The sequence below is a fragment of the Meriones unguiculatus genome, chromosome 3 (assembly GCF_030254825.1).
Source record: "Meriones unguiculatus strain TT.TT164.6M chromosome 3, Bangor_MerUng_6.1, whole genome shotgun sequence".
Taxonomy (NCBI): Eukaryota; Metazoa; Chordata; class Mammalia; order Rodentia; family Muridae; genus Meriones; species Meriones unguiculatus.
This window is the reverse complement of record NC_083351.1, coordinates 17,588,463-17,612,336: the sequence shown is the minus strand read 5'-3', so window position 1 is coordinate 17,612,336 and position 23,874 is coordinate 17,588,463. Positions and strand designations below refer to the sequence as shown.

At 54.6% G+C, this 23,874-nt stretch overlaps 4 protein-coding genes across 6 annotated transcripts; 2 read left to right on the top strand and 2 right to left on the bottom strand.

The window, feature by feature from the left end:
• Positions 1-1,733: 1,733 nt before the first annotated feature.
• On the top strand, positions 1,734-3,230 carry Znf593os (ZNF593 opposite strand). The gene has a single exon (XM_060379338.1). The coding sequence runs from the start codon at positions 3,064-3,066 to the stop codon at positions 3,208-3,210; it is 147 nt and encodes a 48-aa protein (XP_060235321.1). The 5' UTR covers positions 1,734-3,063; the 3' UTR covers positions 3,211-3,230.
• A 282-nt stretch (positions 3,231-3,512) lies between these two features.
• On the bottom strand, positions 3,513-4,470 carry Znf593 (zinc finger protein 593). Its single transcript, XM_021644241.2, has 3 exons — positions 4,171-4,470; positions 3,890-3,952; positions 3,513-3,799 (listed from the first exon to the last, which is right to left on the bottom strand). The coding sequence occupies exons 1-3, from the start codon at positions 4,368-4,370 to the stop codon at positions 3,658-3,660; spliced, it is 405 nt and encodes a 134-aa protein (XP_021499916.1). The 5' UTR covers positions 4,371-4,470; the 3' UTR covers positions 3,513-3,657.
• Positions 4,471-5,152: 682 nt separating this feature from the next.
• C3H1orf232 (chromosome 3 C1orf232 homolog) lies at positions 5,153-9,227 on the top strand. The gene is made up of 4 exons (XM_060379337.1): positions 5,153-5,976; positions 7,091-7,174; positions 7,288-7,385; positions 8,478-9,227. The coding sequence occupies exons 1-4, from the start codon at positions 5,773-5,775 to the stop codon at positions 8,776-8,778; spliced, it is 687 nt and encodes a 228-aa protein (XP_060235320.1). The 5' UTR covers positions 5,153-5,772; the 3' UTR covers positions 8,779-9,227.
• A 595-nt stretch (positions 9,228-9,822) lies between these two features.
• Positions 9,823-13,238, bottom strand: Fam110d (family with sequence similarity 110 member D). Of its 3 annotated transcripts, XM_060379336.1 has the most exons (3): positions 12,540-12,751; positions 11,363-11,469; positions 9,823-10,941 (listed from the first exon to the last, which is right to left on the bottom strand). In XM_060379336.1, exon 3 carries the CDS (start codon positions 10,868-10,870, stop codon positions 10,052-10,054), a length of 819 nt encoding a protein of 272 aa, XP_060235319.1. In that variant the 5' UTR covers positions 10,871-10,941; positions 11,363-11,469; positions 12,540-12,751; the 3' UTR covers positions 9,823-10,051. The 3 variants fall into 3 exon arrangements, with proteins under 3 accessions (XP_060235319.1, XP_021500032.1, XP_021500025.1); XM_021644357.2 differs by lacking the exons at positions 11,363-11,469; positions 12,540-12,751 and adding an exon at positions 12,976-13,238; XM_021644350.2 differs by lacking the exon at positions 11,363-11,469 and having other exon boundaries at positions 12,540-12,748.
• Between the last annotated feature and the right edge of the window lie 10,636 nt (positions 13,239-23,874).

Sequence of the window (23,874 nt, the reverse complement as noted above, 5' to 3'; positions counted from 1 at the left end):
GTTTATTTTGAAGAACACTAGCCAAGCATGGTGGAAACATCACCTTAACTCCAGCACCGGGGAGGGAGAGGCAGGCAGATCTCTGTGAGTTTGAGGGCAGCCTGGTCTACAGAGGGAGTTCCAGGACAGCCAGGGCTACGCAGAGAGAACAAAATAGGAGCATTAGGCAGGAAGAGCGGTCCAACTTAGCACTTCTTCTGGTTCTGGGAACTGAAGTTTGGGCTTCCACGCTGGTACACAATCCCCAGCCCTCTCCTCACACACTGATTAGCAGATAGCTAAAGATAGAGAACGGAGAAGCGTGATGGAGAAGTCTGGGTCACCAGGGTAAGAACAGGCAGAGTGGCCATTTGGTCATCCAAAGTCTGCTAGCACAGAGGTACCTAAGCCTCCATGGCTACCTGACATCAGGGCCCGAGACAAAGAATGCCATCAGGTGTGGTTAAGAGTGGGATAAGGGCCAGGCAGAGTGGCACACGCCTGTAATCCCAGCGCTCTGGGAGGCAGAGGCCAGCCTGGTCTACAGTCCAGGAGAGCCAAGGCAACACAGAGAAACCCTGTCTTGAAAACAAACAAACAAAAGAGTGGGCTAAGGGTGGCTCAGCGGTTAAGAGCACTGATTGCTCTTCCAGAGGACCCAGGTTCAATTCCCAGCACCCACATGGCAGGTCACAACTGTCTGTAACACCAACATCAGTCACCCTCACATCGACATACAGGCAAAACACCAATGCACATAAAAATAAAATAATTAAAAAAAAAAAAAGAGTGGGCAAAGGACCACCATGGTTATGAAACAGCTGTAAACTGTCTTTCCTTTTCAATCTTATGAATTCAGAAGGCCAGGATTTCCCTGTATGTGGATGCCAACCTTGACCTTCTGCTCCTTCTACTGAGGTCAGACATAAGACACAAAATACGGTTTGTGGGGTGCTGAGGATGGAAACCCAGGGTTTTGCACGTGCTATGTTTCATCCTGTAGCCATCTGTGTTTTCTTCCTTTCTTGTTTACTTGTTTGAGACAGGATCTCACTACATAGCCCAGGTTGTCCTAGAACTCACTGTGGAGACCAGGCTGGCCTTGAACTCAACAGAGACCCACCTGCTTCTGCCTCCTGAGTGCTGAGATTAAGAAGTTGCCACCATGCCTGGCTACATCTGTATTTTCAGTCAGTCTCTCTCTCTTTTTTTTTTGGAGACAAGGTCTCTCTGGCCTCCAGTTCAAAGCTCCTCCTGCTCCTGCCTCCTGAGTGCTGAGATTAAGAAGTTGCCACCATGCCGAGCTACATCTGAATTCTCAGTCTCTCTCTCTGTTTCTTGGAGACAAGGTCTCTCCGGCCTCCAGCTCAGAGCTCCTCCTGCTCCTGCCTCCAGACACGTGCCACTGTGTTTGGCTAATGCTTTTTTTTTAACTAGTTTTTTTCTCTCTCTTCTTTTTTTGTGGCTTGGAGGATCTATTCCAGAGCCTGCAAATGACAGACATGCACTCACTCACTGCACTCCAGCCCTCTCATTCATTCACATACATGTAATTACCTGTATTTTATGTGCATTGGTATTTTGCCTGCATATATGTATGAGGGTGTTGGATCCCTTGGAAACAGAGTCACAGACAGTTGTGAGCTGCCATGTGGGTGCTGGGAACTGAACCCAGGTCCTTTGGAAGCACAGCCAGTGCTCTCGATCAATGAATCATCTCGCCCGCCTGGGCCCTCTCATCCTTTACACAGATATTCTGAAAACTGTAGAAGCTCATCATGGCGGCCCACACCTTTAATGTCAGCACTTGGGAGGCAGACACAGGAGAATCTCTGTTGAGTTCAAGGCCAGCCTGGTCCAAACAGTGACTTCTAAGAAAGCTAGGTAGAAAGATTCTGTCTCAAAACAAAACAACACCCACCAACCAACAGAACAAAAAAAACAGCCTGGTCTACATAGTAACTTTCAGGACAGCCATGTAGAAAGAGCCTGTCTCAAAATGACAACAAAAACCAAAACAAACCAACAAAGAGATAACAAATAAATGTAATAAATTTAACAACATATTATTAACAGCTTATCGGATAAGCAAATCTTTATTGATCATCCTCAAGCCCACAAAAGAGAAGTTCTTGTGGGAACTTCATCTTGGGGTTGGGGGAGGGGGAGATGATGTGTACATCCCTCCAAGGCAGCTGAATTTACAGAACCCAAATGGAAAAATGGCTGACAGGTCAGACAGCAGGGAATGTGACACTCCAGCTGTTGGGAGGATCAGCCCTGCCATGGGGTCGTTGGGAGGAAGGATGAGGTCAGTAGTGTTGAAGGCCAGGATTTAAAAGAATGCTCGCTGGTAGCAACCACTTATTCCAGGTGGGGGTGTGGTCCAGACTGGGGCTGAGGAAGCTCGCCCAGTACCTGGTTGATGCCTGGACTCCTGGGCATTGCCAGCCAAGGCTTTGCCTACACGCCTGGCCTGGCCTCTCTGGCGAATGGGGGAGGAGCTGCTACTCAGGCCTGATGCTGATCTCCCCTGACAGCTTGCTCCTAAGGCTGGCAAGCAGGAGGCAGGGGGGGAGGGACCAGATTTAAAGACCCACCTGCCCCGCCCTCTGCCAGATTTGGGCAAGCCAGAGGCTGTGAACACCCTATGAGCACACTGTGTCCAGGGAAACAGGCCAGGGACCCCTACGCATTGGTTTCTACTTCTTGATACCCTGGACAACATCTAGTCTTCGTTTCTGCTCCCACTCCACTGGCCCACAGGGAGACCAATTGCCCCCCACTATGAGATTTCGCCGCCTGACCCCTGGCTACTTCCGGGTGCTACAGGTAAGTACATTTAAATACCAGCTTTCAACACTGACCTATTCCTCCCCCACTCCCCCCTTGGCGGGGCAGATACCCCCCAACAGCTCGGCTGTCACGTTCCCCGCTGCCTGACTAGCCGGGACCCAGATAGGCAGTGAGGCGAGAGGGATCGGGGTGGAATCTCCCCGGGGCGGAAATGGCATCCGTGTATCTTCCTCACCCAGCTGTACCGTCTTATCCCCTTCCTACTTAGCAGTCTCACTCTTCCCCCAGATGCAGGTGGCCGGGGAGCTGAAGGCAGAGCCCCGGAGTCCGCTGGTCGGAATTGTGGCTACGTTGCTGGCGGTCCTAGGGTTAGGTGGGTCCTGCTACGCCGTATGGAAGATGGTGAAGCAACGGCAGCCATCACAGGCCCCATGATGAGGCAGGGAGCCTCTCACCCAGGCTTGGAGGTAGGTGACTCAGGGTCGGGGCGGGGTCTGCAATCTCAGAAACCCACTCCCCACCCCCCCACGCCCGTGGGGATCAGCCTCTGCCATCGCCAGAAACACAGAAAAAGCCTGATCCTACTTCCCAATTTTACACTGTACCTGGACGCCAGCCCAGATCCAAAGAGGGCGGGTGGGGTACGGGTTCCAAAGCTGGACCTAGTAGGGAGCAGACATTCTTGGTCCAGAAACCCCTGCACGGCTGAAAGCGAAGTTAGCATCGGAGGTGCACAGTCTTGTCCAGGTCCTTTATTTGGGTCAGAACACCCAGAAGGGAGCATCTCCCCAAACCCAAACAAAACCCAAAGTCCACACTCTCAGCCTAGCCGCTGAACCACCGTCCACGGGCAGTTTTTCTGCCTTGCATCTTCAAGGCCGCTCAGGTGGACGTGTCCATCTCTGGGATCTCAGTGGACACTTCTGTGGGCACGCCCAGCCGCCGGGGGGGCACATACGAGCCCATGCCCGCTGCCCTCTCAGCCTCTTCCTGACTGTAGGGTTCGACGCTCAGCTGCTTCAGCCTGGGAGCAACAGGAGATTGGAGCTGACCAGATCCTGCATGGTACCCAACCCACCAGCCCTCTACTGTAAACCCCTTCATCACATCCTACCTTTTCTTGTGGTCTTTGGATCGGAAGTGGGTCTTCAGGTTGGCGGAATCGATGAAGTACCTCCTGCAGGGAGTGAGGGGAAGAGAAAAGAGGTGAGGCCTGTCAGGCATGCCCACCTCCCCGGCCCTAGCTCGTTCCGGCCATCAGGTTCGGAGCCCGAAATGATGACAGACAGACTGACCCACGGGTCCCAAAGCCAGGAACCCCGTGCGACTCGTGGCCAGGACCTCACCGCTCTGGGATGGTACCTCTGACCCTGCTCCGCCCCTGGCTGGACTCACGCGCAGGCCAGACAGCGATGCAGGCCGCCCCCTGGCAGGTCCGGGTCTGGCTCCGCGTCCAGCTCCGGCTTGGGCCGCGGGAGCCCCTGCGGCCGCAGCTCGCGGTGAATCTCGTCCAGGTCCGGCCGCCGCTTCTTGGCCTTCATCTGGCGGGCTAAGGAATGTGCTCGGTGCGCGCCGGTCCGGCGGGAGCGACCCATGATCAGAGACAACCAGACCAAGAAACGGGGATTGCGGAAAGACCCACACGTGTAGGCGCTTCCGGGCCGTTCGATGACGTCACGAGGGGCCCGCCCGGGGGCGGAGCAGGATTGGCTAGACCGCCTCTGATGGCGTCACGGACGGGTTGGCGGCTGGAGCGCCCCCAGGGGGTCTCGGATGGTAGTGACTGGGCTCTGGTCTGCGGGAGCGGGCCTTGGCGACGCGGGTCCTACTACTCTGCCCGCCCCATCATCACTTCCCGGTTTCCACACCTCAGATTTCAGTCGTAGGGACGCTTTCAACGTTACTGGAAAGCACGGATGCTTGTGCCGTGAATAAATTATTTCACAACTGAGAAAAAGTTTGGAGTCATGGATGGAACACCCAGCCGCCGAGGCTCTAACAAAGGGCCTCTTGTTCCCCCCAACACACACCTCCCCCAGGTCATTTCATTGGGTCTTCATCTCTCTCCTCTGTCCTCTACTCTCAGATAAATTCCTAGGGCAAAGAGCAGAGAATTGTTTCCCGGAGAGTCTAGCACCTAGGGGTTTCATCCTCAAAGAGCGGTCAGCTCTTCTTGCAAGAGGAACTGTTTTGTCTGTCTGTCTGCTTTTTCAGTACGGAGGATGGAACCCAGGACCTCATGTATTCCAGGCAGACAGTCTAACGGGGTGGGGCTGGGAGTATGGTGCTACATCCCCAGCCCAAGAGGAAATGTCCCTGGAAGAGTCCCCATCCTGCTTTCTTTCTCTATGTCCAGGCTCCTAGGGGAGGCCTGGCAGGAAAGGGGGAAACAAGCAGGAACTGTGCGCTTAGAGGAGGGGGGGCGCCAGAGGGCCTTTCTTCCTTCGTCTTGGCCTGGTGCCGCTCAGGCTGGCCAGAGCCAGCTCTACCATGTGGGGGCAGAGGATCTCAGCAATAATTCAGGGTTCCAGCCCCCTGGAACCAGTTGCCAGGAAACAGGGAGACTGCACGCTCATCCCTGGGGAGAACGGGTTTCTAGGTCAGACAAAGCAGTGAAATGGAAGCCCAGGCTGCTGACTGGAGGCCCGGGGATCGTCGCACTCGGCTCCTGAAGGCTGAGTGGAGACACAGGGTGAGGCCCTGACGAGGACTCAGCTGGTGTGGCTACAACCATGGGATGTAGAGGTGTGGGTCCTGGACTCAGGAATTTGAGTGGAAAACTTTTTCTGCAGCTATTCTAAGAGACAAACCCCCATCAGTGCAGGAAACTCCCAACCGTAGGAAAATGGTCTCTCCAAAATGCCATCTTCATTAACTTTGGCCAATATGGGTCAAGACTAGGGTTGAGGCGGCACAGGCCTACCCCAACCTCAGAATCGCTGGGATCAGGTTCACCTGCTTGGCCCTGTGCCAGCTGGGGAGACTGGTGCATCTTTCATGAAGTCACCAGATCCCTGGGACAGGCTGTCGGTTCTTCCGAGTTTCTGGAACCAGACCCGCTGCTGCCCATTGAGCTGCCGCCCTGTGTGCCCGGGTGCCGGGCCCCTTTCCCCTGCAGCCATGAGCCAAGCCTTCTGGAAAACCTACAAGTCCAAAGTGCTGCAGACACTGAGTGGGGAATCTGAAGAGGACCTGGCAGAGGTGGGTGCTACCCGTGTTTTCTAGAGACAGCAAAGAGGGAGGACCAAGAGCATTTAAAAGTCCGAGGAGGAAGAGGGGTTCATCAGTGCAAAACTCGTAGGCACGTTCAGAGACTACAAACGGGACGGTGCAATAGTGTTCAAATAAACAACGACGGGAAGAGCTGGGACCACGCGAGAAGCCGACACTGGCCTCAAGGACCTCGTGAACTGCCGCATGATAAAGCACGTTCTAGTGCTATTTGGCAGTGGACACGAAAGGATATTAAGCTTGAGACAGCTCTCTAGCGGACAAAGCTAAGCAAAAGGGGGATGGCTTGCCCAAAGAGGTAATGAGCTCCTGTTTGTGGGAATAAAGAATAGCTCTTAGGGCTCCGTGGGCCACAGTAGCAGCGTCCCGCCAAAGCCATACTTAGACCAGACTTGGTTGTGAGGGGGAGGGTAAAAAGGACTTGGAGGCTAGGAGTTTATGTCTAGAAGCTGTGATGAGCGGCAGGCACACATACAGATGTGGCAGGGGCAGGAAGTAGCCCCGTGAGGGGCGGGCTGGTGTCCGAGGCTGCGTTTCTCCTGACGTGTCTATAGGATAATGCTACAGTTGGTGCCTGTGGAAACTTCAGTGCAGGCGTGAACCGGATTTAGTGATTTTTTTTTTCATGAATATGCATTTTGAGTAAGATTCTGTACCTGTAATGCCTTCATGAGGGCATTTGCAGGGGTAACATTTGGTTGGTAGAGAAATTTTGGACGTTGTGCGTGGACCTCTGGTTAGCTAGCTGCCTGCAGGAAAAGAAGACACAGGAATGAGTGTTTAACCACGAGTGTTCTTGTGTGAGTGCCTGACCATACCTGTGTCTGTACACAGGGGGAAAAAGGTCGCCACAAAGAGGCGTGCCTGTGTCTGTAGTAGCGTGCATAGTATGCCCTTGGCCAAGTTTCTGAGTTTGTTTGGCTATGTTTGGTAGCAGGAAGGCGTATGTGCTCAAGAGTGTGTGCAGAAATGTGCCGTGCAGGCCTGTGTATGTGAACACACACACACACACACACACACACACTCACACACACACACACACACACACACACTCACTCATGCTGAGGGGTGTCTTGTATCCCAGAGGGAGAGCCCAGCATTAGTGGAGTCTGAGACGGCGGAAGCCGAAGAGGAGGCCTTCAACCCCATGTCACAACTGGCCCGGAGGGTGAGTTCTCCAATCTCCCACCTAAGCCCGGGAGGCCTGGCGGAGGCCGTGGTGAAGCCTGGGAGGCTTGGCTGCGTCCTGTCCATTCCTGACTCCCAGCTCTCTCCTCCCAGGTTCAGGGGGTTGGGGTGAAAGGCTGGCTGACGATGTCATCTCTGTTTAACAAAGAAGATGAGGACAAACTGCTGCCACCAGAGCCCTGTGCTGATCAGTACGTGTGTCCCTGGGGGGTGGGCAGCATTGGAGGGATCCTAGGATCTTTCTTCTGCCATACTGGCTCCCTCTGCTCTGTCCATCACCCCTGTGGGACTTCATAGGGACAACCCTGGCTGTGTAGTGGCTGAGGTTAGACCTCTTGGGGCTGAGGTAAAGGGAAGTCCTTATGGGTGTGGCTCCTCCCTCTCTCTGAGGACAGCCACCTCCCTAGATCCAGGACAGCAGGGAAGACCTATTTAGGGGGCTTGCAGCAAAGGGTGGTCTAGGTAATAAACCCTTGCCCCCCAAAGCGGCTTGTGACCAACGGAGGTTCCCCTTCTGATTCTCTCGGTGCCCATGGGGGCCTGAGGATCCCAAAGGACCCCATGGCACACCAGTTTGGAAAGCATTGCTTTGCAAGGTCTTTGACGTTGAGAACAGGCCCGGGCATCACGTCCAATTGGCTCTGTCCCTTACACGCACAGCGTCTCTGCCTCCTTCCTCGGCCCTGCACACCAACCACAGAATTCCCTTCTTCCCTATGCCCCTCCCTATGTCACTTACCTCAGGGGTCCCCCACACCTGCCTTCCAGTCCCAGCCCAGAGGCGAGGCTCCTTCTTCAAGCCTCATCACCCCTCCTTGAAAGCCTTTCCCCATTTGGCTTCCACCTGACCCCTCTTCTTGGCTAAGCATCTGTGCTAGGACTCCCTCCACTTTCTCCAGTGGGCCAAATTCCTGCTTCCCTCAATCCTAGACCCTAGCCACTATGCTTCAGCAGCCAGGTGGGGATGTTTCCCTCCTGTGCAGTCTAGATAAACAAGCCCACCTGAACTCTCTCGTGCCTTTCCCCTCTCAGAGACTCTCCCAGGGTTGGCCTAACCTCTCCGCACCAGGGTCATCTCTCCAAACTCCTGGCCGCCCCACCCAGCTCGGGAATCCCTCTGCCAGGTCCTCTCACCTCCTCCCAGACTCTGTTGCACTCAATCTTTACGCCAGAGCCTTTGAAACGTCCCCTGGCTTACAGGCCTGACCTTGACCGCACGTTGTCTTTTCTCCTGCCCACGATCCCCCGTGGGCCATCCTGCTGATCCCTCGCCTCTCCTGCAGCCCGCTGGCGGCTGCCCCCTCCTCGCAGGCGGCCGCAGCAGAGACGGAGCCGCGCGGACCGGGATTCTGGGACGCGTTCGCCAGCAGATGGCAGCAGCAGCAGCAGGCGGCGGCGTCCGCGCTGCGCGGAGGAGCCGAGAGCAGCGCCGGGCGGGACCCGGAGCCGCAGGACAAGCCTGCCGAGGAGGCCGCCGAGCGCCCCGAGACGCGGGAGCCCGACCCCGCCGCAGGCTTCAAGTGGGGTTTCCTCACCCACAAACTGGCAGAGATGAGGGTGAAAGCCGCGCCCAAGGGCGACTAGCCGGCCAGCCCAGCTGGCGCCCGCCTTTCCCTGCCTCCCATAAAAACTCCCGGATCGACACCCAGTGGAACTGTGAAATTTTTTTCCCCTCGACGACAGGAAAAGCTACTTTTAGGTGGGCGACCTGGATGCGGGGGTGTCTAGCTAAAGGATTCCTCACCTCCTTCCCCGACACTCCAAGTGGCAGGATGGGTGGCCTTAGATTTAAGGTGCGACTTTCCAGGAGGCCCCAGAGAACAGACTCCACTGTCCTGTCCAGCTTCACTTCGTCAGCAGCCCCTGCTGGTGGCCCAACGGCATCCGCTCTCTACCAGTGGGTCCTGAACAAGGGTTTCTTGAGGCACAAAATAGGCCTGGCTGCCCTAGGGGAGATCAGAGGAGATGAGGCCGATGGGGAATTTTGGGAACGTTTCCTGGAGGAGAAGAATGCAGAGTTAGAGGAGGAAACCAGCGCCGGAGGAGGCGGATCCTGAACAAAGGCTTCGACCAGAACCTGTGGGGAAAACCTGCGACGAAAGTTGTGTGTTCTGGAGGGGAAAAGGGGGCCCTGCTGGGAATAGAGCTGGGTTAGTGGAGGGCTTTCTGGCTGCAAAAAGCCCCGGGTTCAATCCCCAGTGTTACATAAACCACAGCGCTTGCTAGCAGGGTGAGGCCAGCCTGGGATGCGCACTCAGGCAATAGTTACAGATCCTGACCTCCAGGCGCCCCGGCTTTGTTATCTCCGTTGCAGATCCTCCAGGTCCCCGAGCCTTTCTTACCTCGGGACCGTGGGGGGCAGAGCTGGGGGAGGGGGTGGCGCGAAGGCCCGGGAATCCTGGGTAGCTTAAACAAGATTCAGGTATTGACGGCTTCCTTATCCCAGGCGCATTGGCCACGTGCATTATTACATTCTCCAGAACCTCCCCCTCCTTCCATCTCCCAGAAAGGCCTCCTCTCGGCCCGGGTCACACTAGCCTGGAACCCATACTCAAAGCCCACACACCCAGCCACGCAAGCCGGTCCTCCCCTTTCTTCAACGTCTGTCCGCCTACGCCAAACTCACGACCCTTTTATTAAATAACATTTTCGCTTTATTCAGGAGTTGGGCCATCTCCCGCCCCAGTCCACCACCGCTCACAGTCCACGCAGGCCACGCGTCCCTTCCAGAAGCCAGCGCCCGGCCCAACGTGTTCCCTCCTGCCGGGGGCGCAGCCAGGGGGGAAACTGAGGTCGGGAGGGGGGTGTCCTCAGGACGCGGCGACCCCTCCGGCAGCCGTCCGCGGGGCGGCGGCGGTCACACCTCGGACTCGCGCGGCGGGGCGCGCGCGCGCTGGCAGCCGTACAACCACTGGATGACGCGCGCGTTGCGTTCCACCACCGACACCGGGGGGCGCCCGTCCCGCGCCGAGCCCGCCGCCTCCGAGCCGCCGCCGCCGCCGCCCGCACCGTCCGGGCTGCCCGCGTCCCCGTCGCTGGACGTCCAGTCGCTGGTGTCCCCGGAGCCGGGCGGCGGCGGCGCCGCGACCTGCGGGCCGCGCTCGGCGCCCCAGCTCTGCGGGGAGAAGCGCTCGGCGCCCAGCACCTCCACCAGCGCGCGCTCCAGGCCGCAGTAGTTGAAGAAGCGCTCCTTCTCCGACAGCGGCAGCGAGCATGTGGGGCACAGCGCGCGCTTCCCGCTCGCCTCCGGAGCGTCCGTGGGCCCGGCCCACCCCGCCGGAGTCCCGGGACTCTCTGTGGGTCCCGGGCTGCTCGGGGCAGCGTCCCGGGGGGCTCCCAGGAAAAGGCGTCGGACTAGCCCGTGGCCCTTGGCGTTCTCTTTGTTCACCGAAGCCTTGCAGTCCCGCTTCTGGCGGTAGAAGATTAGGGAGTCGGGCCTTGGCTGTCGCCTGCCGCTACCCCGGCGGGCAGGCCCTGGCGTCCTGGGCGATGCGGGGGCCCCCAGCTCGTTGCAAGGGTGTGGCGTGAGCGGTCCGGGTCCCCCTCGCAGGGCTGGCTCCTGGCGACGTGCTATCACCTGGTGCGTCTTGACGTACTTGGCTTTGTCCGCCTCCAGCCTCTCCACGGCGCTGGGGGTTCGTCCCCTCGATGGTGTGGAGGGAGAGGCCAGGAGCATCTTAGCGAGGCTGGGCAGGTCCGTGCTCCATACACAGGGCTGTGCACAGGTGGCTGAGGAGTCCCTGGCGCCTGGAGGGAGACAGGAACTGTCTGGAAGAGGGGAAGCTGTCCCTGCCCCTCTCCTGCGGGCGTTCCTGGGTAGAGGATCAGCCAGTCACCCCTCCCCCATCGACTGGTGCCAGGCCCAGGAGGCAGAAGGTGAACCTCCTCTCCCAATCCTTAGATACATTGGATGGTTCTTGGGAAGGGAGCATCTATGGCCCTTTGAGAGCACCCAGATCTGGTCACTGGGCCAGACGAGCGAGCAGGACACTTGGAAAGGAAAATCAGGCGGGCCCTAGCCCTGTTCCCGAAATTGGCCTTAACCGGAAAAAATACCTCTTCCCAACAGAGAAGCTTCAAGCCCAGGACAAGGAGGTTCCCCAGCCACAGGCTGGCTGCAGCCGACCCACCCTTCCCGCCCCCAAGCACCAGAGGTCAGAGACATAACCATAGGGTAGGAGCCTCTGGTAACTGCTGCCAGCTTCCTTGCCCAGGCCCGGCAGGGCTATTCAGGAAGGAGAGGGAGGTGGTCCTCGGGCCAGCCACTCTATAGCCCTGCCAAGGGGAGTCCAGAAAGCCTAACTGTAAACACCACCTCACCCGACAAGCCCTGCTCTTCCATTGCAGAGGCCAGGACAATGGCCTGGAAAGGAAGGGGTTTGTTATGGGTTCATCTGAGGGTTAGGGTGCCACCCTGGAACTCAGATTTCTTGCCTCACTGTGCAGATCTAGATCAGCTTGGACCCCCTACTTGCCTACCAGAACTCCTAGTCTCACTAATCCGTTCCTTCCACTGATTCTTCCTAATAACCTTAACTCTCAGAAATCTGCCCTCAGGGTCCCAGAAACCTCTGACCCTTCTCCATCGCCTCCCATGGGCTGTGGAAAAGGGCAGGAGGGACAGTAAATCAAGAGCTGAGAGTTTCCTTGTCAGCTAACAGAATGGGCCACCCACATGGCTCAACACACCAGACTTACTGCTGCTGGGGACTGAAGGGACCTTGGATCCAGAGGCAACAAAAGCAAGGATGTTTGAAGACGGATGCCCTCGCTCTTTACACAGGCCTCAGAACAGAAACCCTGGCAACTTCAGCCCCGGCCCAACCTGTTGCCCTTTTCCACACCACTACTCTGCCCTGCAAGGTGAGTGACTGAAACCTCGGCAGCAGTGACAGCGTGACAGCGGGCCGGTGCCCCGTTCTATTCTCTCAGGGACTATACTAGGCAGCCGGGCAGATTCCAAGGTCCCAGGAGGGCCCTGAGCTAGCTTGTCTGACCTCATGGCTGGCCTCTGTCCCCTCCTCTCTTTAGCTTTGAGCAGGGAGGCTAGAAAAAGGCCCTAAACACAAGGACCAAAAATAGTCCACTGTCCCCGGCCTGTTTCCCTGTTTTCTGGGGTGGCTTTGATGTCTGACCACAGACACCATCCTAGACTGGTACCCAGTCCTGTTCCCTCTGTCCCATTGCCCACCCTCTCCCAGGCAGAGTTAGTAAATTCTAACCCTGTCCACTCAGGCTTCCGCTTAAACCCTGGCACTTCCAGGTTCAGCAGCTTGGCACTAGCTTCCTTGCCACCCAAAGGCGGCCCTCCCCTCCCCCCATCGTTCCGGTCCGGATGCGCTCACCTCTGTGTGGAGACAGTTGGAGGGGTCCGAGGTTGTACCCAGGCTGAGTGCAGGAGGGACAGCTGGGACTAGGGAGTCACTTTGGTAGCCGCCAAGCCTTACTCTCCACAGGAAAAGCCTCCACCCCCTAGGTTAACCCTTCCTGACCCAGAGCTCAGACTCAATTAACCCCTTCCTAACCAACCTTAGTGCTGACAGGACCCACTGAGCCCCATCTCCACACAACTTCACTCTACGGGTGGTTAAGACAGTCTCTGTCAGGTTCAGTGGTTGCCGTGGAGGCACCGAAAACTGGGCCTGAAGAACCATCACCCCAAATGAGACCTTCTGCTCCCCCAGGCTCCCTCTGAAGTCTTGATGCAGAATTGGGTGTTATGCCATTTGCTTCCGTCCCGTCCCCCCCCCCACCCGCCCAGCAGGTTTAGGCCTGTCTTACTCTTGATTTTGGAAGTGTGGTGAGTCTGTCTGCTCTTCCTCGAGGTGAGGAGCCTGGGCAGCTGCAGGCTAAGAGTGGGGTGCAGTGTTGCCGCAGGTGTGTGGAGAACTCAGCGACACAGCCCTCGTGATGGCAGATGGAGCTGACTGGGAAGGGTGTGACGAAATGGTCTTTCAGGCTAAGCCTCCATCCTTTGGCCACCTACTTGGGAGCTCCTAGGCGTCTAGCAGACTCTTCTCTGACACCGATTATCTCTCGGGTAAGCCCTGGCCATAAGGGAGCCCCGCCCCTCTCAGTAGGCGAGCTTCTTAGCACCCAGAGTTCAAAGGCCGGTGCTTGGCTCTGCTCTTTGCTTTTCTCCCGGTCCCCTACCAGCCCAACCACTTAGCATAAGCCCCCTCCCTGCCTTCTAGCCCTTCCAGTGTTTGCAAGCCACATTTCCATCTATGCTCTCTGATCTCCTTTGGGCCCCCCCCCGCCCCCATGGAACCTAGATGGGGCTCAGCAGGAATAGTGACCCCACTTAATGGGGAAGGGAATTAGTAAAGCAGGAGGGACTTGGGCAGAGACTCCAAATCTCCTCTATCCTCCTCCCCCACTGTCTGTCTGGCAAGAGTCAAAAAAGCCAAACCTGGCCTGGAACGGGCTGGGAAGACCCTAGGACTCACAATGCCCCTTGAGTGCAAATAGGAGGAGAGGAAGGAAGAGGTTCCTCTGGCTTCCTACCTGGGGAGCCTGTCAGATCTCCCTGATGCTGTGTATATCAAGGAGAAGCCCTTACCACAGGAGCTACACTCTGACAGGTGAACTCTCCATCACCTAGAGTTCAAAGGACAGTGCCGGGACCTGGTCCACTCAACCCTGGCGCCTGACCTCCTGTGAGCCCCTGGATCTCTGTCCTGCCTGTTTTTGTCTGTAAACAAAATTGTGTTGCTGCAGCATCTTAGAAAATGCTCTTAAGTGTCAGAGTTCTCTCAGGGACCATCTTTGGAGATTAGGCTTTATTGCTTTTCCCAGTGAGAGCTGAAGAGACCAGAGGCTCCGGGGTGCTGAGAAATAATAATAGCTAGCTTTTTGTTTTGTTTTGAGGCAGGGTTTCAAGTAGCTCAGGCTATCCTTGAGCTTCTGGTCCCTCTATCCCCACCCTCTAGAGCACTGGCATTACAGGCAGGAGCCACAATTCCTGATTTTGTGCTGTACGGTGCCAGAGGTGGAACCCAGGCCCTTGTGTATGTATGCTAAGCACAGCCTCCACCAACCGAGCTGCAGCTTCAGCCCAACAGGTGACTTTCAGAGAAAACTATGCACGCGCTGAGGTCGGCCCTTGTTACCTCGAGGGATGATTCACATACTTAATCCAGTAGGTAGGGCACAGGCCAGTAGCCCTGTGGCCTGGGCAGGAAGGGGTTAAGCAGTGGGGGGGGGCTGGGCGGGGGCCCAGCAGGGACGCTGTCAATGGCAGGAAACCTGGCCTGCCAAGGGGAGGATGGGACCTAGTGTCTCACCAAGGCCACCCCCATCCCTTTGGTCTTAAAGGGGCATCCGGGTGGGACCGACGGGGGCCCTTTCACAGCAGCGCCCCGGGGATCAAGGACAGCCGCTAGACTGCTGGAAGGGGAACCCAGGGGGTAACAGGAATCCTCCTAATTGGACTTCTTGCTTTCCTAGCTCCGCCTTAGTACTGTCAGAGAGCAGAGACTTCAGGGAGCCTTAGTCAGAGGGCAGTGCCGCAGCTTTGCTCTTGGGGGGGGTCTTCGGTTTGGGGGCGTGTGAGGGTTTGAGAGCCTCCAGTGGACAGGCTCAGACCTTGGACCACATAGTCAGAGCTCCAGCACAGGAGAGGGCGGGTGGGGTGGGCATCAGGAGAGGGACCCTAAAAGCGCTAGAAGGGAAGGTTAAGGGGGACAAAAAGCTGGAGGATGGGAAGTCATATATATCTGTCCTAAGAGGATGGGGCCCACATCCCTCTGTCCAGCTGCCCTCGTTTCTCAGGGCACTCAACAAGTGCCGGATCTCTTTCTAGTCATGGGTCCCCAGGGAGATCTTTAAAGTGGCTCCTTCCTGCCCACTCGCCAAGACCTGGGGGGTGGGGTGGGGGAGGCCAAGTCTGAGGGCTGTTTCCTTCCTATATCCGACCTCATTCCCGGAGCACCTGAGCTGGGAATGGGCCTGACTCAGAAGTGGCCCCTCTCAGGAGAGGGTTGACGCCAGACTAGGAATAGCTCGGTCAGTGTCGGGAATCCTGAGACGGGGGGGGCTGAGAAGCCTTTAAGCCTGGCTTCAGACCCCATGCCTACACTGTCACATTGGAGACTCTTGTCTACTCCTCCCTAGCCAGCTACCACCCCCAGGCCAAGGCCATCCACACTTCAGGCCTGCCTTGATACGAATCCTGACTTTCCACTCTTTTTATGGCTTTTGCACAGTCTGAGGGGAGCTGAGAAGTCACCAGCACCTCAGGGAGATCTGGAAATGGTGGGCGAATCTGCCTTCCCCCTGGGTTCTCAGTTCTCAGACTTGGACTGACACAAGCCTTTTCTCCCTGGCCTGCAGCCTCACCCTCAGCTGCTGGCAACAGAGCATTTAGAACACTTTCCCTGCACTGTGGGGTCGGCAGACAGGGGGTCGCAAACTCTTGAGGGACTTTTGAGGGCAGCAGCGGAGGAAGACTGATCAGCCCTGCTGCTTGCACAGAGAAATGAACAAAGCAGATGACAGGGGGTGGGGCAGGGCCGATTTGTTCTGCCCGGGTGGGGTGGGGGAGCTTCAAAGAGGGGATTTGAGCAGGGCCTGGAGGGGATTGGTGTTTGGGCTGGGGGGTGAAAGAGCCCTGAGAGCCTCAGGTCAGAGGACAGCAGGAGCTGGGGTCTCCAGGAGGGCACGAGGCTTAGAGAGAAAACGGGATGCAGGCTTGAGAGGTTTGCCCCAAGGTAGGAACACTGACCTGCAAGGAAGACCCTGGGTGGACCGGTGGCCTCCCTCAATTCCAGAGAGCCCAGCCAAAGCTCCTCTCTAATTTGTGGTTTTCCATTTGGGGAAAGAATCTTAGCCACAACAATAGCCTGGGCCCTGGCTGCTGTCCCTCAGAGGGGTGTGGCTCTGAGCACAGCACGGCCCCCAGCACCACCAGGACAGGACACAAGGGTGGGGGTCCTATGGAGGGGGATGCCGTGGCTCTGAACATTGGTTCTTCTGAGCACCCCCAAAGCTGGTAAACAACGCACATTAGATAAGATGTCTGCCCTCTTAGTGTCAGTCACCTAGTATAGCAAAACCAGGCACACCCGCTGAGTGCTTCCGGTGCTAGGTACTGTGCAAAGTGCTTTATACTCAGTACCTCCTATGTAAAGTAGGAATTGTTATACCTATTTTATTTTATCCATTTTCCCCCCCAGTGGTAGGGATTGCAAGCCTAAGGCCCCACAAATGCTAAGCATTTAGAAAGTAATAATAGAGTTACCACCTGGCCCTATTAGCACAAGCCCATGGTCACACAGGTAGATGGGATTTCACTTTTCATCTTCCTCTTCTTCTTCTCTTTCCTTCTTTCTCTTCCCTCCCCCCCCCCCCCGTTGTATTAGTTTAATACTTATTTCATTGCAGCAACAAAATATCTTACAAAATCAACTTAAGGAAAAGAAGGTTTGTTTTGCCATCACAGCAGGAAAGGCATGGAGCCGGAAGCAGCAGCCACACTGAAACCCCAGTCAGTCAGGAAGCAGAGAGAGATGAATGCTCTGCTGGAGGAAGGGGGGTTCTCTCTGTTTATTCAGTCCAGGACCCCAACCTATGAAATGATGCTATGCACACAAGGTCGATGGCCCCAGTTTGCCCTTTGTTCGTGTATGCGCGTGTATGTGACGTACTGTCTGTGACCTCTAAGACGGACACTGTCCAGCTTTTTCTCTTAAGTGTCTTTTTCATTTGCCAGACAGATGTCATCTCTCTCCTTGATGGTATTTAGATGTGGTAGTGTTTTTAGAGGACTTGAGGGAGCAACAAGAGAAGGCGGAGCTTCATTTGCTTGTTTCTGGGGCTGCTCGAGCTGTAGCATTGATGGTGGGTTTTGTGGTTTGTTTTGAGAGATGGTCTCACTATGTAGTCTGGCTGGCCTCAAACTTACAAAGATCCTCCTGCTTTTGCCTCCCAAGTGCCCAGATTAAAGGAGTTTGGCACGAAGCCTGACCTATCTTGAGACAGGGTCTGAAGTAGCCCAGGGTTGGCCTTGAACTACAGACCCTGAACTTCTGATTCTCTACCTCCTGAGTGCTGCGAGTACAGATGTGTGCTACCATGCCGTCTTACACAATGCTGGGGATCAAAACCAGGGCTTCCTACATGCTAGGCAAGCATTCTGCTAACTAAGCTGCAAACCTAACCCCTCTGAGGGCAATCCCTCGTTCTCACATTCCCGTGCAATCGAGCATCAAGACCCACCAGCTTATCTTCAGAAAACATCTGGTTCTCCATAGCCTGGTATCCTGCTCCATTTCCTCACCTCAGGCTAAGTCATCAATATCCTGGACTAAGTTGCTGAGATGCTCTTCCCTAAATTTCCTTTCTGCCATTCCCGTTCCCGGGAGTCTGTTCTCAATATGATGGCTGCATCAGGCCTTCAAAATAGACGTCAGACACATGTGCCATTGCACGGGCATACATGTACACACACACACACACACACACACACACACACACACACACGCACACACACACACACACACCTTAAAAATATACATCAACTCTCTGGCTTTTCTGCTTAAAACTCACTCCAGTAAAAGCCAATGTCTGGGCTGGAGACATGGCTCAGTGGTTAAGAGCTCTGTCTGCTCTTCCAGAGGTCCTGAGTTCAATTCCCAGCAACCACATGGTGGCTTATAACCATCCATACCCTCTACTACTCTCTTCTGGCCTACAGATGTACATGTACATAGAGCATTTAAAATAAATAAAATCTTTAAAAAAAAGCCAGCGTCTAATTGTGGAGAGCTGAGATTCAGACGCCATCTAATGGCGCTGACATCCGCCCTCAGAACTGTAAAGAACCTCTAGAGCGCATGTGCGAGTTGCGAAAGCGCGCCAAGCCACTGCCCGAGCCGGGCCGTCAGACAGTGAGTGAGCAGCCAATCAGGGTATGACACGTCACTTCACGTCACTTAGGTGCGACCAGGGCTTATATAAACAGCGCCACTTCAGGGCTCGCTCTCTCCTCCTTTCATCGCTTGACTGTAATAAAGCCTGTTGCAGATTGTCCGTGTGCGTTCTTGCTGGCGAGACGATCATGCGGCTTGCAACATCTAATTATGGGTGATCCAACACCCTGTTCTGGCCTCCAAGAGCACCAGGCACACACGTGGTACACCGATATATATGCAGGAAAGCAACCGTACTAAATAAAATTATACAAATAGAAATACATTTATATTTATCATATATATAATTACAAAGCCACTGTTGTAAGGACTATGCTGCTGTAGTAAAATATTGGCTTACAGGTCCGTGGTCCTGGGACGTTCATCCTTTGGCACAGAAGAAGCCAACATTCTTGGTGGCACGCAGGTTTCCGGTGACCTGTTAGCTCTGTGACTTTATCACCTACTTCCCTCGTCTCCCTCTTGCAAGTTTCAGACACGCTTGGTCTCCTGGCCTGCTCTCTGCTTCTGGATTTTCTGCTTTGCAGTAGAGTCTCGTGGTGCCCGAAAAGGCCTCGAGGTTGCTGTGTGGATGAGAATGGTCTACCTTCAGATCCTCCTGACTCCTCCTCCCAAGTGTTGGGACTCTAGGCATGCACCACCACACCTGGCTCTGGCCTGCTCTTTGAACACACCGAACATCCCCCACCGCCCTGGAAGGATTTTCTTCTCACTGCTCCTCTGGCTCCTCTAGCTTCCTTAATGCTGTACAGAATTCCCCCTGAAGGCTGAGGGGCTAGCTCAGTGGTAGAGAGAGCAGTCCTAGCGTGTGTGAGGGGCTGGGTTCCATTCCCAGCACTGAGGGGTGTTCACTTAACTGACGGTTCCCAGCACCACGTGGTGGCTTACAGCTACCTGTCAGTCCTGTTCCAGGGGACCCGGCGCCCTCTTCTGGCCTCCAAGGGCTCTAGGCATGCAATCGGTACACATGCATACACTCAGATACAAATATATACAATAAGATTTAAATATATACATCAAATTACATGTAAAGCACAGATATATACTTATATAAAAGATCTATTATATTAAAATATTTATAAATATATAAATACATAAATAACATATAATTACATGTATACTTTATATTGGCATATATAACAATATAAACTGTTTTTTTTTTTCAAGAAAGGATTTCTCTGTATAGTCCTAGAACTTTCTCTATTGACCAGGCTGGCCTCTTCTTCTTGAGAGCTGGGATCAAAGGCATGTGCCACCACACCCAGCTCCATTTTTTTTTAATTTTTTTTTAAGATTTATTTATTATGTATACAGTGTTCTGCCTGCATGTACACCTGCACGCCAGAAGAGGGCACCAGATCTCATTATAGATGGTTGTGAGCCACCATGTGGTTCCTGGGAATTGAACTCCGGACCTCTGAGTTCAATATGTGCTCCCAACTGCCATCTTCAGTCCAGGACCTCACACTTGTCCATAGGAGTTGTATTGAACTACAAGCTATGGCCACCTCCTGCCTTCTCTCGGCTCCTATGTCCAAGGAGTGGAGGGAGGAATCTTGACTCACCATCTTACCATCTTTGACTCTGGTTATGAGTAGGAATAAGGCCTCTGGTGTACATCCACGGGGATGAGAGCACTGGGTGGGCGTCCTGGGTGATGATCATCGGTAATTATCAAACTCCTGCGCCAGAAGAGAATGGGAGGCAGGTGCTCAGCCTCTCTGAGGACAGGACCACCCTGCACTGTACCACCCTGAGAGACATGGAGGCTTGAAGAAGCGTCGAGGAGAGAAGAGGGAGAGGAACGGCTGCTGCTAAGACTGCCCGTGGTGTGGGCAGTGGCTGGGTCCACCCACAATCCTCCATCATTTCCCTCGGGAAGAGCCAGCAGGACCTGGAGGAGCGTCTTACTCAGTGCAGGTGGGCGTGAGCAGTTTTCAAGCGAGGACACGCATGGTCAGCGTTCTTAGCAGTGTTGCCTTCTCTAGGTCCACCTGAGCTGCTTGCCAAGGTCACTGTCTTCCCAGCACGGCCTGCTTTTGTCCCCTTCCTGCCCTCAAACAGACCGGGGCTCTGGCTCATTGGTAGAGCACTTGCTTAGCATGGGTCAGGTGCTGAGCTCAGTCTCCAAAGGCCAAACAAGCCAACAAACAGGAAAGAGGTGCGGTGCGGGTGCATCTCTGTGCCATCACATGCTTTCCCCTTTGGGGGTTTGAGACCTAGCCCGAGAGCCTGGCCCTGCGGTCCCTATTGACCACCAGGAGACAGCAGCATCTCCCGAGCCTTGGCTAACCACACAGGAGAAACTGCCACCATGATAATATTGCTTCCAAAGTGATCCCACCATACCTTACAAAATCCACAGGCAGGCTCGCTCATGAGCTCATGGGACGGGAGCGGTGCAGACGCTCTTTGGAGGGTGGTTTTACTCCTGGACATTCCGAAAGTGCAGGACTGCCCAACCTCATCTACCAGGAGCCAGGCTATGTGTGACAAGCCTTTTGGATCCCTCTTCACCTTCTTCCTTGTCCTTCCAGAGCTTCAGGGTCTGGCCACAGGGCTGCCTGCACAGAAGGCCTGGGTGCTTTGAGCGATGTAGAAGGGCTTAGGCGGTGAATGCTGACACCGGGCGCTCTGCAGTGGTGATTAACCCGCAGGAGCAGACACCCCTCCTGGGAGGTTAGGACATGTCATATGACACAGGTTATTGTCATGTGGTTAGCAAAATGATTTGGGAATAAAATAAGTCACCGTTACAGCCACTTCTGAGAGGACGCGATGCTGGAGCAGAGTCCAAAAGATACAGCCGTTGCGGCTGCTGTGATCAGTTAGTTAATCCCGGACATTAATTATGCGCTCACTGTGTGCTGCTGTTGTGGAGACTTTTCCCCGTAGCACACAACACATGCATAAGCCATGTTCCCAGCCCTTTTTCTTTTGCCTGAGATGGGCTGATCTCTAACTCATGAGCCTCATGGGCCTTCACCACTGCACCTGGATTTGTACAGTGTTGGGGGTCAAACCCATGTCTTGGTGCGTGTTCTACCAACTGCGCCACAGCCCCAGACTCTCCCTTTTTCCTTTCCGGTTGCGAATTGTATGTCTTCCGCAGCTGAAGGCAGGGCCCTATGTGGCCTCCCTTATAACTGTCGGTAGGTAATTTTCCACAAAGGGGCGGGAGCTCTGAATGTCACAGCAAGAGTTATACCCAGGTCACTGACAACGATTAATTAGTACAAAGACCCCTTGAACTCTTTGGATCCCACGTACTTAAAGGAAATCCTGAGGCCAGGAAGCTTCTCCTCTAAGGCCTGGGCCTAAGCCGAGATGTGGGCCTTGATAAACATGAGATTTAGCTCCAAAGATCACACTCTCCCTGCAGCTCACTGAAGTACACCGTAACCTTACTCCTGGGCCCCATCAACACTGTTGATGAGCTGGAGCCGCAGGGCTGACGCACACCGGTTGCTCAGCTTCAGGAAATCCCACCCTCTGAACGGGGAAAGGCAGGGCCAGGCTCGGTTGGTCCCTGAGCCAGCTGGAGGAGGCCCAGCACCTGTGTATTCTGACAGGTGGGCCCAGGGGAGAAGGGTCATCTCCAGGGGATGGAAGATCCACTCCGTGCTTTTTCCGCCCTGCAGTGGAGGGAACCCAGGCGTGCATACCCATGTCTCGCTGAATCCCCACTGAACGGCGCGTCAGTAGCCATATTTTGCCCTCTTTTCCCATTAGAATAACTGATATTTTTGTGTAAGGGCTCCACCTACTGAATTCCTGATAGTTAGAGCCTAGCCATCAGGGTGTTTGCTTTTAGTTAAGCAGCTTTATTGGACTGTAATTAACACAGAACAAGTGTAAACCACTTAGCACACGCACAACCCCCACACTGGTTTTCTGCTGTGTCAGTTCTAGAATGTTCCATGAATGCAAGAATGTAATATGTACTTTTGAAGCTGAGCATTGTAGCTTATTTTACAATATTTTCTTGGTAGGTTTTTGCCAGACACCTCTGGGAAGAGGGGATCTTAATTGAGAAAACCTTTCCATAATATTGGCCTGTAGGCGAATTTGTGGAGTGTCGTCTTAGTTAATGATTGATATGGGAGGGCCCAGCACACTGTGAGTGATAGTGTCACCCTTGGGCAGATGGTCCTGGGTTGTATGAGAAAACAGGCTGCCAGGCACAGTGGCACACGCCTGTAGTCCCAGCACTCAGGGAGGCAGAGGCAGGCAGACCTCTGTGAGTTCGAGACCAGCCTAGTCTACAAAACGAGTCTAGGACAGCCAGGAAAGAAAGAAAAGAAAGGGAGGAAGAAAGATAGCAGGCTGAGCCGAGTGTCGGGACACACCCAGCACTCAAGTAGAGGCAGGAGGATCTCTGTGAGTCTGAGGCCAGCCTGGTCTACACAGTGAGTTTCGGGACTCACCAGGAGAGTGAGGCTGAGTAGAGAGCCTGTCTCAAACACAGAAAGGGTGGAGGGAGCTGGAGGAATGGCTCAGCCTCCCGCTCCGGCAGAGGACTCAGGTTCAGTTCAGTTGCCCTCTTATCCCATGTGACCATGGCATGTGAGTGTCCACACACACACAAATGAACAGATGTAATTTAAAAAGACACACTAACGCTTGAGGAGCACATCCACCACCAACCCCTGGCTTCCCCTCCCATGTCCCCCAGGTGTTTGCTTTTTGGGAGCTCTCTGCCTCTGCCTGTCTGTTTCTGGGGACAGCAGAAGCATTTGCTCTGCACCCTCACTTTCACTCATCTCTCCTGCCCCCTGAAGTCTTCTACTGTAGCCCATACTGCCCTCCCACTCATGGCGATCCTCCTGCCTCAGTTCCCCCAGTGCTGGGACTGACAGGTGAAACCCACCGCACCTTTCTCCATTCCCTGGCTCCTTCAGCTTTTGACCTTGCTGGGTGGTGCATGGCCCCCTGCAGCGTCAGTGAGCAAACCCAGGGCAGGCCCTCCAGAGTGCTGTTTTTGAGAAAGGGTCTCGCTGTGTAGCCCAGGCTGATCTAGAACTTGCTATGAAGACCAGGCTGGCATTAAACTCAGAGGTGTACCTGCCTCTGCCCCTGTACTGGGATTAAAGGCATGCACTGCCATGCCCAACTCTGCCTAATACTTTTTTTTTCTTTTTCAAGAAACGGTTTCTCTGTGCAGCCTTGGCTGTCCTACACTCACTCTGTAGAGCAGGCTGGCCTCGAACTCACAGAGATCTGTCTGCCCCTGCCTCCCGAGTGCTGGAATTAAAAGCACCTACCACTGAGCTACACTCCCAGCCTCACTTTATTTATTTGTTTGTTTATTAGGGATATGACTCAGTTGGTAGGTGTGTTTGCCCAGCCTACAGGAAGCTTGGGTTCAGTTCTCAGCAATGCATAAACTAGATGTGGTGGTGCATAGCTAAAAACCAGGCACTTGGGTCATGGAAGAGGAAACTCCCCCCCATTTTTGTTTTTGGTTTTTTTTTATATTATTTATTTATTATTTATACAGTGTTCTGCCTGCATGTGTGCATGTGCACCAGAATGGTTATGAGCCACCATGTGGTTGCTGGGAATTGAACTCAGGACCATTGGAAGAACAGCCAGTGCTCTTAACCCCTGAGCCATCTCTCCAGCCCCACATTTTTGTTTTTTTTAATTGAAGTGGAGTAATGTATCTGAAGTCTAAAAACTGTGTCAGACTTGGGAGCACTTGCCTTGCACATGTGAGGACCTGGCAGTGATGCTAGAGCTACAGGGT

Bases quoted from the DNA above. Each gene is read 5' to 3' on its own strand.
- Znf593os (XM_060379338.1), top strand. From the start codon at position 3,064: ATGCAGGTGGCCGGGGAGCTGAAGGCAGAGCCCCGGAGTCCGCTGGTC.
- Znf593 (XM_021644241.2), bottom strand. From the start codon at position 4,370: ATGGGTCGCTCCCGCCGGACCGGCGCGCACCGAGCACATTCCTTAGCC. The intron at 3,953-4,170 runs GTGAGTCCAGCC...CACTCCCTGCAG, and splicing joins CATCGCTGTCTGGCCTGCGC to GAGGTACTTCATCGATTCCG. The intron at 3,800-3,889 runs GTAGGATGTGAT...TGTTGCTCCCAG, and splicing joins TCCAAAGACCACAAGAAAAG to GCTGAAGCAGCTGAGCGTCG.
- C3H1orf232 (XM_060379337.1), top strand. From the start codon at position 5,773: ATGAAGTCACCAGATCCCTGGGACAGGCTGTCGGTTCTTCCGAGTTTC. The intron at 5,977-7,090 runs GTGGGTGCTACC...CTTGTATCCCAG, and splicing joins CTGAAGAGGACCTGGCAGAG to AGGGAGAGCCCAGCATTAGT. The intron at 7,386-8,477 runs GTACGTGTGTCC...CCTCTCCTGCAG, and splicing joins CCAGAGCCCTGTGCTGATCA to CCCGCTGGCGGCTGCCCCCT.
- Fam110d (XM_021644357.2), bottom strand. From the start codon at position 10,870: ATGCTCCTGGCCTCTCCCTCCACACCATCGAGGGGACGAACCCCCAGC.